The sequence below is a fragment of the Adiantum capillus-veneris genome, unplaced genomic scaffold, assembly GCF_014529385.1.
Source record: "Adiantum capillus-veneris isolate H3 unplaced genomic scaffold, ASM1452938v2 Hic_scaffold_478, whole genome shotgun sequence".
Taxonomy (NCBI): Eukaryota; Viridiplantae; Streptophyta; class Polypodiopsida; order Polypodiales; family Pteridaceae; genus Adiantum; species Adiantum capillus-veneris.
In genome coordinates this window covers 57,774-71,861 of record NW_028221561.1, presented here as the reverse complement: position 1 = coordinate 71,861, position 14,088 = coordinate 57,774, and the positions used below count along the sequence as shown (strand labels likewise).

At 41.1% G+C, this 14,088-nt stretch overlaps 1 protein-coding gene across 2 annotated transcripts; it reads right to left on the bottom strand.

Moving 5' to 3' along the window:
- Window positions 1–3,019: 3,019 nt before the first annotated feature.
- On the bottom strand, window positions 3,020–12,801 carry LOC147416766 (putative DNA helicase MCM8). Of its 2 annotated transcripts, none has more exons than XM_086508070.1 (15): window positions 12,696–12,801; window positions 12,367–12,589; window positions 11,056–11,219; window positions 10,275–10,532; window positions 10,012–10,107; window positions 9,660–9,812; window positions 7,009–7,079; window positions 6,786–6,904; window positions 6,546–6,675; window positions 6,407–6,452; window positions 6,173–6,326; window positions 5,874–6,048; window positions 5,629–5,799; window positions 5,430–5,543; window positions 3,020–4,849 (listed from the first exon to the last, which is right to left on the bottom strand). In XM_086508070.1, exons 2-15 carry the CDS (start codon window positions 12,552–12,554, stop codon window positions 4,790–4,792), a joined length of 1,899 nt encoding a protein of 632 aa, XP_086364196.1. In that variant the 5' UTR covers window positions 12,555–12,589; window positions 12,696–12,801; the 3' UTR covers window positions 3,020–4,789. The 2 variants fall into 2 exon arrangements, with proteins under 2 accessions (XP_086364196.1, XP_086364197.1); XM_086508071.1 differs by having other exon boundaries at window positions 5,430–5,500.
- Between the last annotated feature and the right edge of the window lie 1,287 nt (window positions 12,802–14,088).

Genomic DNA, 14,088 nt, shown 5'->3' with positions numbered 1-14,088 from the left:
GCCCCGCCGATAACGCGCCAGCCGTAGATCCCTTGAGTTAGACCCCGTGTCATTTATAGACGAGGCAGGCCCTTGCTACAACCTAAGAGAACATGCATGCAATCCAAAGTTTGTTGAGTACAAAAGTAAAAACATTTTTGGATGGGAGACAAATACTGCTTATTCTCTTTACAATTGAAGAATAGATGGGAAGTATCTTCAATATAGCATTTACATCTTGAGCACATGCCATTACTGATTCCACACTTCAAAGCTTTTGAACCTGTCTATACCCCTTGATGCAAAAGAAGCTAGAGGAGAGTACGGTGTTTGATGGAGAGGGGGTAGGCCCATAAACGCTTAAACCTATAGGGCCATTGTTTGCTGCTCCACTTGATTTTCCATTTAGTGTTGAGTTTCTTCTTCAAGTCTTCATATACCCCTTCCTTATCTTTGAAGCTTGAAAAAATTTCATGGGCAACATTGTAAGGATCGAGAGGGGAAAAGAGCTCAAGGAGGCTCAAAGGTAAAAGACTCCATTGTTACACAATGAGCTACACACAAATAATAAAAAGGTACACGATCACTAAAGGGACAAATTGATGTACACACAAAAGTAGGATATCATATTGCATAGCATATTTTTATGTACAACACAAGGCTTTATTTATAGGCCTTGATATTACACAGTTGGTAGACTTGGCTCATTTTTGTGTTTACAGCAAATATACTAAGGTGTCAACATCAACTGAAATGAGGTGTAGAGGGATGTCCCATGCCTATCTCAACAATCCTCCCCTTAGGCATGGACTGTACTGAATGAAGCTGAATCTAGACCTAAAGCCACACAAGCTAATGGTCACACAGACCGAGGTAGTCGCACAGACTATAGTCACACAGACTGAGTGGTCTCATTACATGGTGTCACACAGACTAAGAAGTCCTCCCCTTAAACAGAGAAGGTGGAAGACTATCCATTTTACAGTAGATCAATATATTCGTAAAAGTAATTGGGAGCGGCACACACATGGAGACAATTCTCTTCCTGTTGAGCTGCATCTCCATCCTTTTCTTCTGCAAGATTGACTCTATTTTTGTTGCTTCCTTGGCACTTTGATGGTGGATGACCTTTGATGCCGCAATTGCTACAATATTTGTTCTTGTAGCAGTCCTTGGAGAAGTGTCCAAGCTTGCCACACTCATAACACTTCTTGTTATTTAATCTAGGTAATGATGATGACGCCCTAGATGATGATGATGATGATGATGTAAAATAAGCTCCTCCCACTGATTCAAAATTCTTCTTATTTTTCTTTTCTTCTTCATGGATTCCTTGTAACATATTGCAGAGAAGGCATGGGTTCCTTTTGCTCTAAGATTGTTACTATGTTGTCAAAACTTTCAGGTAGAGCACTTAGCAACACAACGACTTGATCTTTTTCCGAGACTTGGCACTGAATGTAAGTGAGCTGCGTGATTATGCTCATTAGTCTATTAACGAGGCTTGAAACATCCTCCTCTTGAAGCATAGTAAGTTTGTAAAGATTTTTCTTTAAGTTAATCTTACTTTGCTTTTGTTTAGCACCTAAGTTATGTTCCAAAATATCCCATGCATGGATTGCAGTGGTACGGCTATCTGTAAAATGCACATAATTATCATGCAATGATGTGATAATTATGCCGAGTGTATGTTCATCTTTAGCTTGTGCTTGTGCGATTTGGGCTCTAGTGAGGGTGCCTACAACAAAAGTGGATGGTTCGCTTATTCTTGGTTTTACAATAGACCATAGTTGCTTTTTCATAAGATATCCTCGCAACTTGGTCTACCAAGTGTGGAAACCGTCTCCATTGAATTTTTCAATCCCTTTCTCTCCCATGATGCAAAGTGGTTCCAAATGCAAAGGGTCTCGATCTTACCGGCAGAGAGACTCTCTCTACAGCAGCTTCTTACCCAAATTTTATTTTATTTTTTATTAAATATACACAACACGAATATTTTGACCAATAGGTGAAGTCACTCTTCACTTGTGTGAAGCTCCTCTTCACTGTGTGGTTAAAAGAAAAGAATACCGTCGTGTAGACAAAATTAATCTGCCGCTGTGGGCTCTTGAACGGTCTGCAAGTCAACGAAAAATTGCCATATGAATTTGATGCTTCGAGTGGCGTCGTTTAAGAAATTGAAGTCGACCCTTGAATTTGATGAGCTCGAAGTCCGAAGCTGAGTGAAAACTTTGTGTGGCTTGAGAGTGAAGCCGAGCCGAGAAGCCGGAGCCGAGACTAAAAATTTGAACAACTTGAGCACTTGTTTTTTGAGGTTTTTAAATGAAGCCAAACTAATCTTTAAAAGCTAATGTGAAACCAAAGAGTAAATGAAAAGAAATCAACTACACAGAAAATGGCGAGGTTGGCACAGAACCGAGCAGAGCAGTCCACTAGATGGGCAAATCGAAATCGTGTTGCAGCTCGATCAAGCACCGCAGATGGAGGACACTAGCAAAGGCGAAATCATCCATGCAAGCCGATTGATTCAAGGCCGAAGATCAAGGATTTATGTGAGATTGAATCCGGACCGTCGGTTGCAAGAGAAGGTTTTGATGCCTTTGAAAAATTTGTTTTGAGAGTGTGCAACAACTCAAGCAAGCAGAAACCGTCGATTTGGCAAGAGGTTGAAATCTTCAGCTTATAAAGCTCTCCAAGCATACAAGAAGGTCCTTCTTGACGTGGGAAGATGATCTGTAGGTTCCGATTAACTCCATTCCCCTTGAGTGGGCTGATAACAACCGATTAAATAAGTTGTTTTTGGCTCTTAATCAGCTTCTAATCGACTGTGTGATTAGTAGAGAGTGCACAAATGGGATATCTATGGAATGAGGAGAAGATTGCTAAGCTAATTATGGTGCTCACTGGCTCTGATACCAGTTGTAAGGATCGGGAGGGGAAAAGAGCTCAAGGAGGCTTAAAAGTGAAAGACTCCATTGTTACACAGTGAGCTACACACAAATAATAAAAGGTACACGATCACTAAAGGGACAAATTGATGTACACACAAAAGTAGGATATCATATTGCATAGCATATTTTTATGTACAACACAAGGGTTTATTTATAGGCCTTGATATAACACGGTTGGTAGACTTGGCTCATTCTTGTGTTTACAGCAAATATACTAAAGTGTCAACATAAACTGAAATGAGGTGTAGAGGGATGTCCCATGCCTATCTCAACAAACATTTGGTAGCAATGCCAACCTTTGTGAAGCCCTTTTGTTGGCAGATGAATTTTGGAAAGCAAAAGGTGAAGTCTTTCCAAACACCAAGTAGCATCGCTAATTGAGATACTGAACTGAGATGCACTGCAGCAGCATCTTTGATTTTAGCCCCCTGGAACAAATCTTCCCAGGCAGTAAGACCAGCTTTGAAGCATTTGTGAGCTCTTCTATTTAGGGGCAATCCAAACCTGTCAGCAAAGCAACCATACCAAATGGAACCTTGTAAAAACAAGAGTAGACATAAATGAATGAGGTACTGTTCAGTGGTGCTTTACATCCTGCCATGAGTTCCAGAATTTGCAGGTAAGCTTGGAACCATAGGGTATAAATCTGCAGGGAGTTACAATAAGATCTCTGAGTGGTACATTTTCCAAGCATTGTAAGAGAGGAGCCTGAATTTGCTGATGTTTCTTTTTAGAAGCAAGGCCCAGAAGTCCTCAGAATTCAGGCTTCTCAGAATCCACTTGGCAGACATTTTGGTAGCCATCTTTTGTAGGTTGAGCAGGCCCAGTCCTCCCTTGGCTTTTGGGAGGCGGCAGGTATCCGAGGAGATTTTGTGATGATCCAAATCACCACCCAAAGAAAGTTCATAAACATGGCAAAATCTTTCTGAAGCTGGGAATTAGCAGGGTGGCAACAAGACAGAAAATTAGAGAAGAGAGCAGGTAGTGAGTTAGAACAAAAGCTCTACTAGACAGAGAGGACTGATGTCCCTGCCATCTGATTATCTTTTGCTTGATCTTGGCAAGAACCCATTCCCATCTTTGCAAGAAAGAGACATTGAAGCCCATTGGTATGCCTAGCAACCTGAAAATCTGTTCATTTTCTATCTGTTAACAACCTGCATCAAGCACTACCTTTGGCACAGACCCTGCAGATACTTTAAAACCTGTTTTGGAATGGTTAATCACTGATCCACTTGCTACATAGAAAGTATTTAGGCACTTCCAGAAATGTTACACTGTAGTGTTATCATTGCTCATCACGGCATCGGTGTCATCTGCAAACTGTTGCAGACAAAGCTGATTAACTGAACCCGGAATGTTTATCCCTTTCATTGTAAATTTGCTGTGTGCCAAGTAGAGAGAAGTAGAAGAAGAAGAAGAAGAAGAGAATTTTAACATCGTAGGAAACAATCCCAAGAGACTAAGCTTATAGACCTATCCAACGAGGAGAGTTGAACTCAAGACGTGTTATTCAAGAGGGGGAGAGAGAGCAAAGAGAGAGTGATGCTAGAAGAAATAAAGGCCTTCTCTGCTGTACACCCTCCCTTTTTGCCGAAAAGGGAGTGCCAACAACTTGCTAGTAAAAGGTAAAACCATGACAGGTCGCAACCATTGATCCACCTGTTTGGCCTATTTGGCATAACGGTCTTTAACTTTAATAAAAAAAGTGCAAGACTCTCTTCATCTATAAGTTTCGACTTCTTTTATGTATGTACAGCTTCCTCAGCTCCATGGAGAAGCTGCCCTTTCTTGGAAGGAATTGTGGCCTCTTCCGTTAAACAACAAGGCTTCCTTGTTGAACCTTAGAGTCTGGAATATCAACCTCTAGATCTTAGCTGGCTGCCACGCTGTGTCCCTGCAAATGAGGATGAAAGTACCTGCAATATCAATTAAGGACTCAGCAACACTCCATGGCACCAAAAACTAGCTGACCTCTCTAGAAATGCCACTGATTTTCATGAAACAGTGTCTTTGCATGTCTAATGCACAGAGAAGGAAATCCAAGAAGAAACTATGGTGGCTTTATGCACCTTTACAAGTCAGTCTCTGAGCATAGACAAGTTGTATGCAGGTCAAGGAAAATAAACTAGTAGTTCTAACATGAAGAAAACCTGATAGCTTGCCTTCATACTGATCTAATTTCTGACGTTAAGCTCAACAGATTAAGCAGACAATTTGGTCAAGAACATTGTGGTGTTCAATGCATGGAACATTGACAGCAAGTCTACCGGCGGCGGGGAAAGGAAATTTTAACTCAAATCTGAGCGCTGAAAATCATTGGTAGAAGAAGAAGAAGAGAAGTTTTAACGTCGTAGGAACAATCCCAAGAGACCTCAAAGATCTCTCCAGAGGGTCTTGAACTCAAGACCTGGTACTCAGGAGGGAACTGGGATAACCAAGAGGGAACTCAAGACTTGATACTCAAGAGGGAGCTTGACACTCAAGAATGAAGACCACCTGGTAGGTTCTAGGTCCCTTCTTAAGAAGATAGCCAGCAGCATTCAGATTCTCAATAAAAGCGTCAATATCTGGAACACGCAGGTCAATGTCATCTGCAAGGCAGCAAAGCTCCTGTACCCAATGCACTTCCTCAAGACAATCAGTATGCAGCAGATAATTTGCTTCTAAATTTACAAAACAACAAAGAAGCACATACACTCAGTGTAAATGTAGCCTTTTGCTGGACTTCTGACTGTCTCTGTAGTGCATTTAGAAACCTCTTTGTTTCTTTTTGTTGACTCATTCCACCACTCCGGCCAAAGTCTAAGACTCCATGCTCATCCACCAATTTGTCATACAAAGACTCCTTCATTATCTCAACCACATCCTAATCACAGTTGCAAATTGAGTCGATGTTTGTAAGTACAACATAACAGACTCCAATGGGAATCATAGCCGTACCTTGGCATCCTGTTCAGTGATTGTATCCCTTAGCTCCAGGCGAGCACGTGCCTCTGCGAGGCGTACAAGACTTTCTAGTTGTCGGGCTGTAATCGGTGTACCATCTGCGCTATGGCTGTGTTTTCTTAGTTCCAGATAAAAGTCGCCAAGCTCCTTTGCAGCAGCATCTGACATTCTGCCCTCGCAAGTCCACTTCTATCAGTTCAGAGCTTAGCAGTTTTTTGCACGTAATTCCAATGCAAAGGCAGCATAAAAATAGTGCACATTGGCATAGAGAATTAGGGGGTTAGCAGAAAGACCTTGGAAAGACATACTGCTTTGCGTAGGCAACATATTTTCGTAGAAGAGGCCCTGGCAAAGGTGAGAAATCGCGGTCGGTTTGGCTGTGCAGTTTCAGTCTAGCAGCCAAACTAGAACCCCCTCCACCACTGCTTTGATTTGCAGCTCGATACACTTCGAAAAAAGAAGCAACTGATTGGAAATTGACTTTGAGCACAATCAGAACAAACATCTGAGATTTGGAGCTGGCTTACGAGACTGTTTTGCAGCATTATAGCGTTCCTCAGAACCTGCATGAAGCTGTTATAATACGAATGAGCTGGAACGCCTTGGCCACACGAGTAACCAATGCTTTTAGTTAGGCACCATATGCATGTGCACAGCCTGACTTACTGCCATGATGTGTTCAGAAAGGCGTTGGTCCATTAGCTCGTCTGGTTTGTCCAGCAAGATGAAAACGAGATCAAATCGAGATAAGAGAGCAGCACTCATTTTCAAGTTTTCATTCACCGTCTTTGACCGGCTGCACAATAAGGAATCAGAAATAAGTTAGCATCAACAAGGCAGCCTACTGACATTGGTAACAAACTTGCTGAGGTTGCTCCAGCAAACTCAAAAGATGCAAAGACATACTTGTAATGACCTCCAACTGGATTGGCTGCAGCAAGAACAGCTGTCCGAGCTGATAGACTAGCAACTAATCCAGCCTTCGCAACAGAAACACACTGCTGTTCCATAGCTTCTAGCAATGCCTGTTAATAAAGTCAATAACAAACTTAAGGAAGCTTGGGCATCTATATTTGGTACCAGAAGGCCAATAAAAGCGCCTAGAGGTGATAGAAGAAGTTGGAATAACCTGGTGTTCAGCAGACATTTTGTCAAACTCATCAATGCAACAAATGCCACGATCAGCAAGAACCATAGCACCTGTTATTGAAGCAATTCACTTACAAGGTTCAAGATAGCAAGTCCTTATATTGTGGAAATTCCATGGGTTTGTAAAGCCCACAACTCAGACACATCAACAAAAAAAATTTCATCAACACGTTCCCAGGGTTGCATATGCATCCATACATGAGTATGGATCCGGACGGCACAGTACGTCCATACGGAACCCTTTTGCTTTTTTAATCCTGATCTTCAGCATGGCATGTGTACGCCTCACATTTTGGAATCGCCTGCAGCCATTCTTTGGTTTATTATAGAGAGCAACCTGCTATTGCAGAGAGTGTTCAAGGCGTGACTACGAGGGTACCGTGTAATTATTTAAGGGTCTTATCTAGTGTTCAATCTATAGTGCTAATCCATGAAGTTGGTTCATTGCACACACTGTGTAATCGATACATAACCAACAGGTTTGTGAAGAATCTATCTACATTTCAAGTTTTTAAGAAAATAGTACATACTGATACGTACCTTAACATTTTCTCTATGCAAAAGTATATACCTTACGTACTCCCTACCGTACACTATGTACCTTTCCACCTTGCACATTCTCCTAGTCAGAGCAAGTATATAATGGCAGCATAACAAAATGCCAAGTTAAGAAATGGGAGGAGAGTGTAGAATCTAGATACTAAAGACAAACTGTCAGAATCCCAAATGAAAAGGGCCCAATAGTGGGTAAGGTGCCTGACTAAGAGTGAAGCTAAATCAGTGAACTCCTCTGGGGTCAAGCCTCGGGCCCAGCTCAGCCTTACCAAAATTCAAATATCAATCCAATGACAAACAGATATTGCTGAGCCTAGTCCCATGCAGAAATAGAACTTGCTTTCTTTGGCCTCTCCTTGTCAATCGTCTATAAATTGCAATGACGCCATATCATTTGCAAGTTGCACTGCAAGGGAGTTCCTCCTCCTCAAGGCAATGCAACTGTGCACTCACCAAAGTTGCTTCAAGCAACTGCCTATAAGAGGATGCAGATAGTCAACTGCTGCAACTAAGGACCGTTTGCATCCCACCAAAGCGCAGATCCAACCTCCCGGTATCCCACAGGTGCTACTTCTCTCGCAAAGCTAGCCTCTTGACTTTGCAAAAGATCACTATATGCAGCACCAAACTATCTAAGACCATTCAAAAGCTATTGCTCACCTTATTGTCCTTCTCTTGCTTGTTCCTTGAGAGTCTAGATCAACCATGTAGAGTAGTAGGCAGTCTAACCTTTCACACACAAGTCACCTATCGCGGACACAACCCTTCAGCTTCTCAATCAACCGATCCATGGTCTCATACACTTTGCCATCCACAATGCTCAAAGAGGTGAATCAAAGACTTCATCATAGCCTCAATGTTCTTCGAGTTTTCCCACCTTATGCCGTTGTCGACATGTGCCCTGCACTCTATCCATTAACTGTAGAAGCCTTTGGCCTGCCAAGAGACTCATTAATGAGGAAGAGTCCCTTGATGCCCCGCTGGATGTGGGAAAGTACCCTATATGTACCACCCCTGTCAGACTGTTTATAAGTTCCTGTAGAGAGCCATCGAGGTCTAGTGTGATCAAACCATCACACATTACATCGCAATATACTTGACAAGTCTGCATGTAAAGTGATACTCAGGATACCGAGAGCTAGGTGAGGATAGCCTTTCTATCTGACCCATACCTACTTACAATATGCATAATCAGCTGCCACACCAATCAGTCACCCAGAGATTAGCGGAGTTATGTAGGAGAACCCACAGGTAGTCCGCTGTACTAGCATCTCCTGCCTTGTAACATGTAAATGCACCAGACCCTAGCCATTGTGACTATCCATCTAAGTCAATCAGTCCATGCGCACTTCCCATAGTCTCCAATATTCTTTTATATTATACATATCCTGCAATGTATTTCGTATAGCCATCTTGTCTGCAGCTATCTAGAATCCCATAATATATATCTTTGTTTTGTACTGTTGATTAGGTTATTTTGTTACTCTGACTTTGTATCAGATCCACCACCTTGTAACTTTCTGGTCTCATAGGTCACTATGGCCTTTTGAAGACGTTAATATAACATTTCATTTCATTTCTATACATGGGCTTGGAATCTTGGATGCAGTGGACCTTCTCCTCAGTAGTCAATGACCAAATCTTCTCCTTCTCAGGTGCTGTTTATTATTCTGAAAAGTTAGGTACTGCTGTGAACCCTTGAGAGCATCACAAGGGCTGAAAATCTGGAGCATTTAGAGAAAGCAGCAGTCTCCATTATTTCAAGGTTTATGGCATTCAATTCTTTAAACCACCATAATAATTTCAGGTCATGTAAGAGGTGCATGAGCAACTTCAGGATTAAAGAAATGAAGCTGGCAGCACCATACAACATGTTCAAACACAGCACTGATCCAAGCACAGTCATCAGAGGGGAATGTGCCTTGATACAAGAAGAAAAATAGTCCAATCACATCTTGCAAACATACAGAATGTTGTATATGCCCTTCATGTAATCACTACCCAAGTCTATCTAACAATTCACGTGATCAATACCCAATTCTATGTAGCAAAGTAGCATAAGTACTGATATTTTACCTGCCTCAAATACATAATCACCCGTAATAGCATCCTTGACAACTGCCACTGTCAGTCCTGCTGTGGTGGTGGTATTCCCGCACACATAAATTCCACGAGGTGCAACTCCAGCGGCAGCTTGCAAAAGTTGACTTTTCCCAAGACCCGGATCCCCTTAACATTTAAGAGCTGACATTATTAATCTTGTTGGATCAAATATACATTAGATACATTATTAATCTTGTTGGATCAAATATACATTAGATACATTATTATACATTAGATACATTACTATACATTAGATACATTATTAATCTTGTTGGATCAACTATACAATATATACATGATAAGATTGCAAGGTTAATCGGCTCACCTACTATTAAAACATGAATGTCCCCCCTTACAGGGACTTTGTTTTGATCAAGTACATACTTCTGTACACCTCCAAATAAAGCCAATGTTAAACCAGCTGCACCCAACAAAAACCCTAAAACATGTTACATTCCTACAATACAAAGCCACATTCCAAAACACTTCAATTCATAAGAATGTGTGAGCCAAGTGATAATAAAATGTCATAGAGCCTTAACAAACTAAGGTAATTCACAACGAAGAAATTTTGACCTGGTCAAGCACCTTTTACAAGTTCGTGTCCATAGATTGATGGGCATATTGAATGTAAAATTTGTCGAAACAGGTCAGGACCATGCTCTGTAGCAAATCTCACAATGAACTCCAAATCGCGTGGACTAAAAGTTCTGGCATTTGGTGGAGCCGCAGCCCTCACATCATTCTCATGGTCCTCTGTAGCTGTGCTCTGATTTTTTGAGTTTACTACCGAGATAGCTTCCAAATACAAGTAAAAAAGACTCTGACCCTTTGTTTTGTGCTTTCCTGCATGAGTACAGACAGTCATGTCCATAACACTAAAAGGCTTCAAGGACACTTGTATCAATGCAGATACAAAGCACGATCAATCATGAACCCAATGAGTTAAATGCAACACTTGATGCAGGTAACGGCATCAAGACTACCATCTGGCAAAGCATTCACAATGGACTGGAGTGCCAGCCTAAGCAAAGTACAGATTTTGCATTGAGCAGAAGTCTATATATAATTTGGCAGCTGGAATACATCTGCTTCTTCAAAAAGACGAACTCAGTCACTTATCAATTACTGCAAAATAACCCCTTCTTTTAAAGATTGAATCTGTTAAGATCTTAAACAACCCAACCACCCAGCTCCCCCCCCCACCCCCCTGCCGCGCCAGCACCAAAAAAGAAAAAGTAAAGACAACAAACATGAAAACAGATTCCTATAATAAGGTGTTTCCCAGAGAGAACAAAAAATGTGACAAATTTGACATTATTAACCCAACTTTTACCACCTGTACAGGATGCATGTACTTTGCACTTACCCCCTCCAACATCCATGTCAGTATTGATAGCCTTCACTAAACCACAAACCGTTACTACATCCCCTGGTACACAAACATCCACAAGATCATTTGTCAATTCACACTCCACAGTCCTCGGCATGCGTCCTTCCTCATGACCATGAGCCTCCGATAGCTCTTGGATCCTACACAAGATGAATGACATGATATGTAGCAAATCAAAACGTACAAGTTGCTACTGGAATAATGTAGTCCTTCACTATTAAAATGAAGCCAAAAACCCCTGATAAAAGAACCAGAAGCAAACCTCCAAAAACAAGAAACACAGAGACCCACATAATCACAAAAAAAGAAACGAGAAATCATGCTATAATATGGTGCCTCCTTGCGCACATAAAGTATCCTAGCTTTCAATGATGCTACACGAGTCATTCAGCCAAATAAGTTCAAGTGGTCAATTTGTAGGTAGCCGTAGTCTCTCTGTGACTATTTCTCAATTGCGCATCTTCATCAGATGACATTTGTTTGGCTGGATATGGAGCAGACTTGAATATCACCTAGAGAGGAGTTTGGGAAAAATATGAGACCTTACGAGATCATTTCGTACATCCTAACAACGTACATTAAACCTAGAGGGCCTATCACCTATGCCATCTTATGCAAGAGACAAAGAGCACTACACATCCAAACGGCTTTCATACGCCAGAAACGTTTTGAAACGCTTTGTAAGTTTCGAACGCGTACAAAACACGTTAACAACACTGGACTCCAGCACAAATTGCATGGATTGTAAGCAGTTTTGATCAGATGGTTGTTCAATGTGTCAAAGATTCAAGCCAAGGACATATGTATCAAGGATTGATGCAACTTATGTTTTCAAAATCGATAAAGAACTTTTTTGGACCAAGGAAGATTGATATACAACAATTTCTCTCCCAAAAGGGACTTCTGCTGGTAGCAATAGGACAACACAATGACCTTACTAGGAATGTACACATCTGGCATCCCATAACATTTTCAATAAAACTCACCTTCTCATTGCATTGTTTAGCAATGTCTTCCCTAATAGAAAACCTCATGATTAGGTATCATATCACTTGAAGACCAGACCACCACTCTTCAAGGTGTAGTATGTACTGGTCTATGAGAGCTATGAGGAACACTTTTAATTTTCTTTTCTCCATTTGGTACAAAAACTTCAGGATTGATGAAACGGCTAAGGTGCAGACTTGTATTTCGACATTTGCATAAATGGGTGTCCAGAAAGTATAAATGGTCATCCTTATCCACAAAAAGTTAAATCAAAATTTTCAAGCATTTAGACTACTTTACCTCAATTTCTGAAAATTGATGGTTTTCACAAGGGTTCTATTCGGCTGAAAAGTTTTGCTCTTGCATCCATGCATTCCACATGATGCTGGTGGTGAATAACGACCATCTAGAAACTGTTTTTCCATGGCATGGCCACATTTTAAACATGAGAAACGCATTTCCACAACTAAAGGCTTGACCACACTCATCCGAACAACAGTACCCCGTACAGAAATCAATCTCCCTGTCAATTTGTCAGACATATTTAGCATTTTATTTTATTTTTTTCAAGTTCAATTAAAATATAAAACCTAAGAAAGAAAACCTTCCAAAGAGCACATGTAACCAACCAACATAAGCTGCCTTCAAGTGCTTTAAAGCTAGCACTGATTCTGAGTAGTTATGCAGTCGAATATAGATTTTTCCTGGGTTCAAAGACTCCTTGTTGCCAGAAAACAGTATCTGAAACCAATGACTTCAAAAGGTAAGCCCAAAACATCAATAAGCCTCACTAAGATTATGAATCAGCCCAACACATCAATGAGCTCTCTTGGATTATAAATCAGAAAAGCTTTATTTTCAGGAGACAAGTCAGCAAATTGTTTTTTTAACGGCGTCCAAAAGCATGCACTGCTACGGACATAAATGCAGCAAATACTTGAGACTAGACAACAGTTATTGAATCAAAAGAACACATCACCTGGTCTCACCAATGATAGCCTCTTAAAATCAGTGTAAAAAGGTTGGATCAGCATGTAGATCCAAGTTTTCAGCCCAAAACAGGCCATTCTCAGCCAAATAAGAACTAGACTTAGATATAAAGCCCCTATCCTTACTGTCACGGGACGGGCACCACGTGCCAACGGAAAAGAATAGACTGAACAGACTTTTAGCACTTCAACAACTGAACTGAAAGAGAAATGAAATGAAATGAAATGTTATATTAACGTCTTCAAAAGGCCACAATGACCTATGAGACCCGAAAGTTACAAAGTGGTGGATCTGATACAAAGTCAGAGTAACAAAATAACCTAACAACAGAGAGAGAGAGAGAGAGAGAGAGAGAGAGAGAGAGAGAGAGAGAGAGAGAGAGAGAGAGAGAGAGAAATGAAATGAAATGTTATATTAACGTCTTCAAAAGGCCAGAGTGACCTATGAGACCAAACTGATACAAAAGTGGTGAATCTGTTACAATGTCTGAAAAGTGTGAAAGTGTGAAAATAAATGCGCAAAACTAAATACAAAGTATTACATAAACTTCTTAGGAGCATTCTGGGTGTCTGGCTAGAATGCTTCTAATCCTATGTTGTAGTCTCCTCCGGTGAAGTGTGCTTCTGCATCTCGGTCGTGGTCGTCTCGATTTCCTAAGCTCAATCGCCCTGTCAATGAGGGTGCCTTTGGTATGAATGCGGGTACTCCTTTGTGCTCGCTGCTGGCCTCTTGCTTCTCCTTCCATTCCTGCTTCTCTCGATCCGAAGAAATCTGTGATCTGCCTCTGAGGCTGTAGTGCTCTTTGTCTTCTCATTAGATTATCCCTGTGCCGATGTAGTTCCAATAGGTACAGGCCTAAGCACCTTTGATCTTGGTATTGCATGACTCTATCTAGAGGTCCAAAGCCTTCTTTAAATAGGCAATGGAAACACCCACGTATCTCATAGTATACGGTGCAATGACATATGTAGTGTAATTCTGTCTCCGGCTCCATTCCGCATAACTTGCAAATTCTGCTCTCAGGTGGGATTC

Excerpts from the sequence above, each read along its gene's own strand:
- LOC147416766 (XM_086508070.1), bottom strand. The coding sequence starts at position 12,554 with ATGAGTGTGGTCAAGCCTTTAGTTGTGGAAATGCGTTTCTCATGTTTA. Across the intron at positions 9,813-10,011 it reads CATTCATGTTTTAATAGTAG|GGGATCCGGGTCTTGGGAAA; the intron begins GTGAGCCGATTA and ends TTAAATGTTAAG. Across the intron at positions 5,544-5,628 it reads AGGCTACATTTACACTGAGT|GAGCTTTGCTGCCTTGCAGA; the intron begins GTATGTGCTTCT and ends CATTGGGTACAG.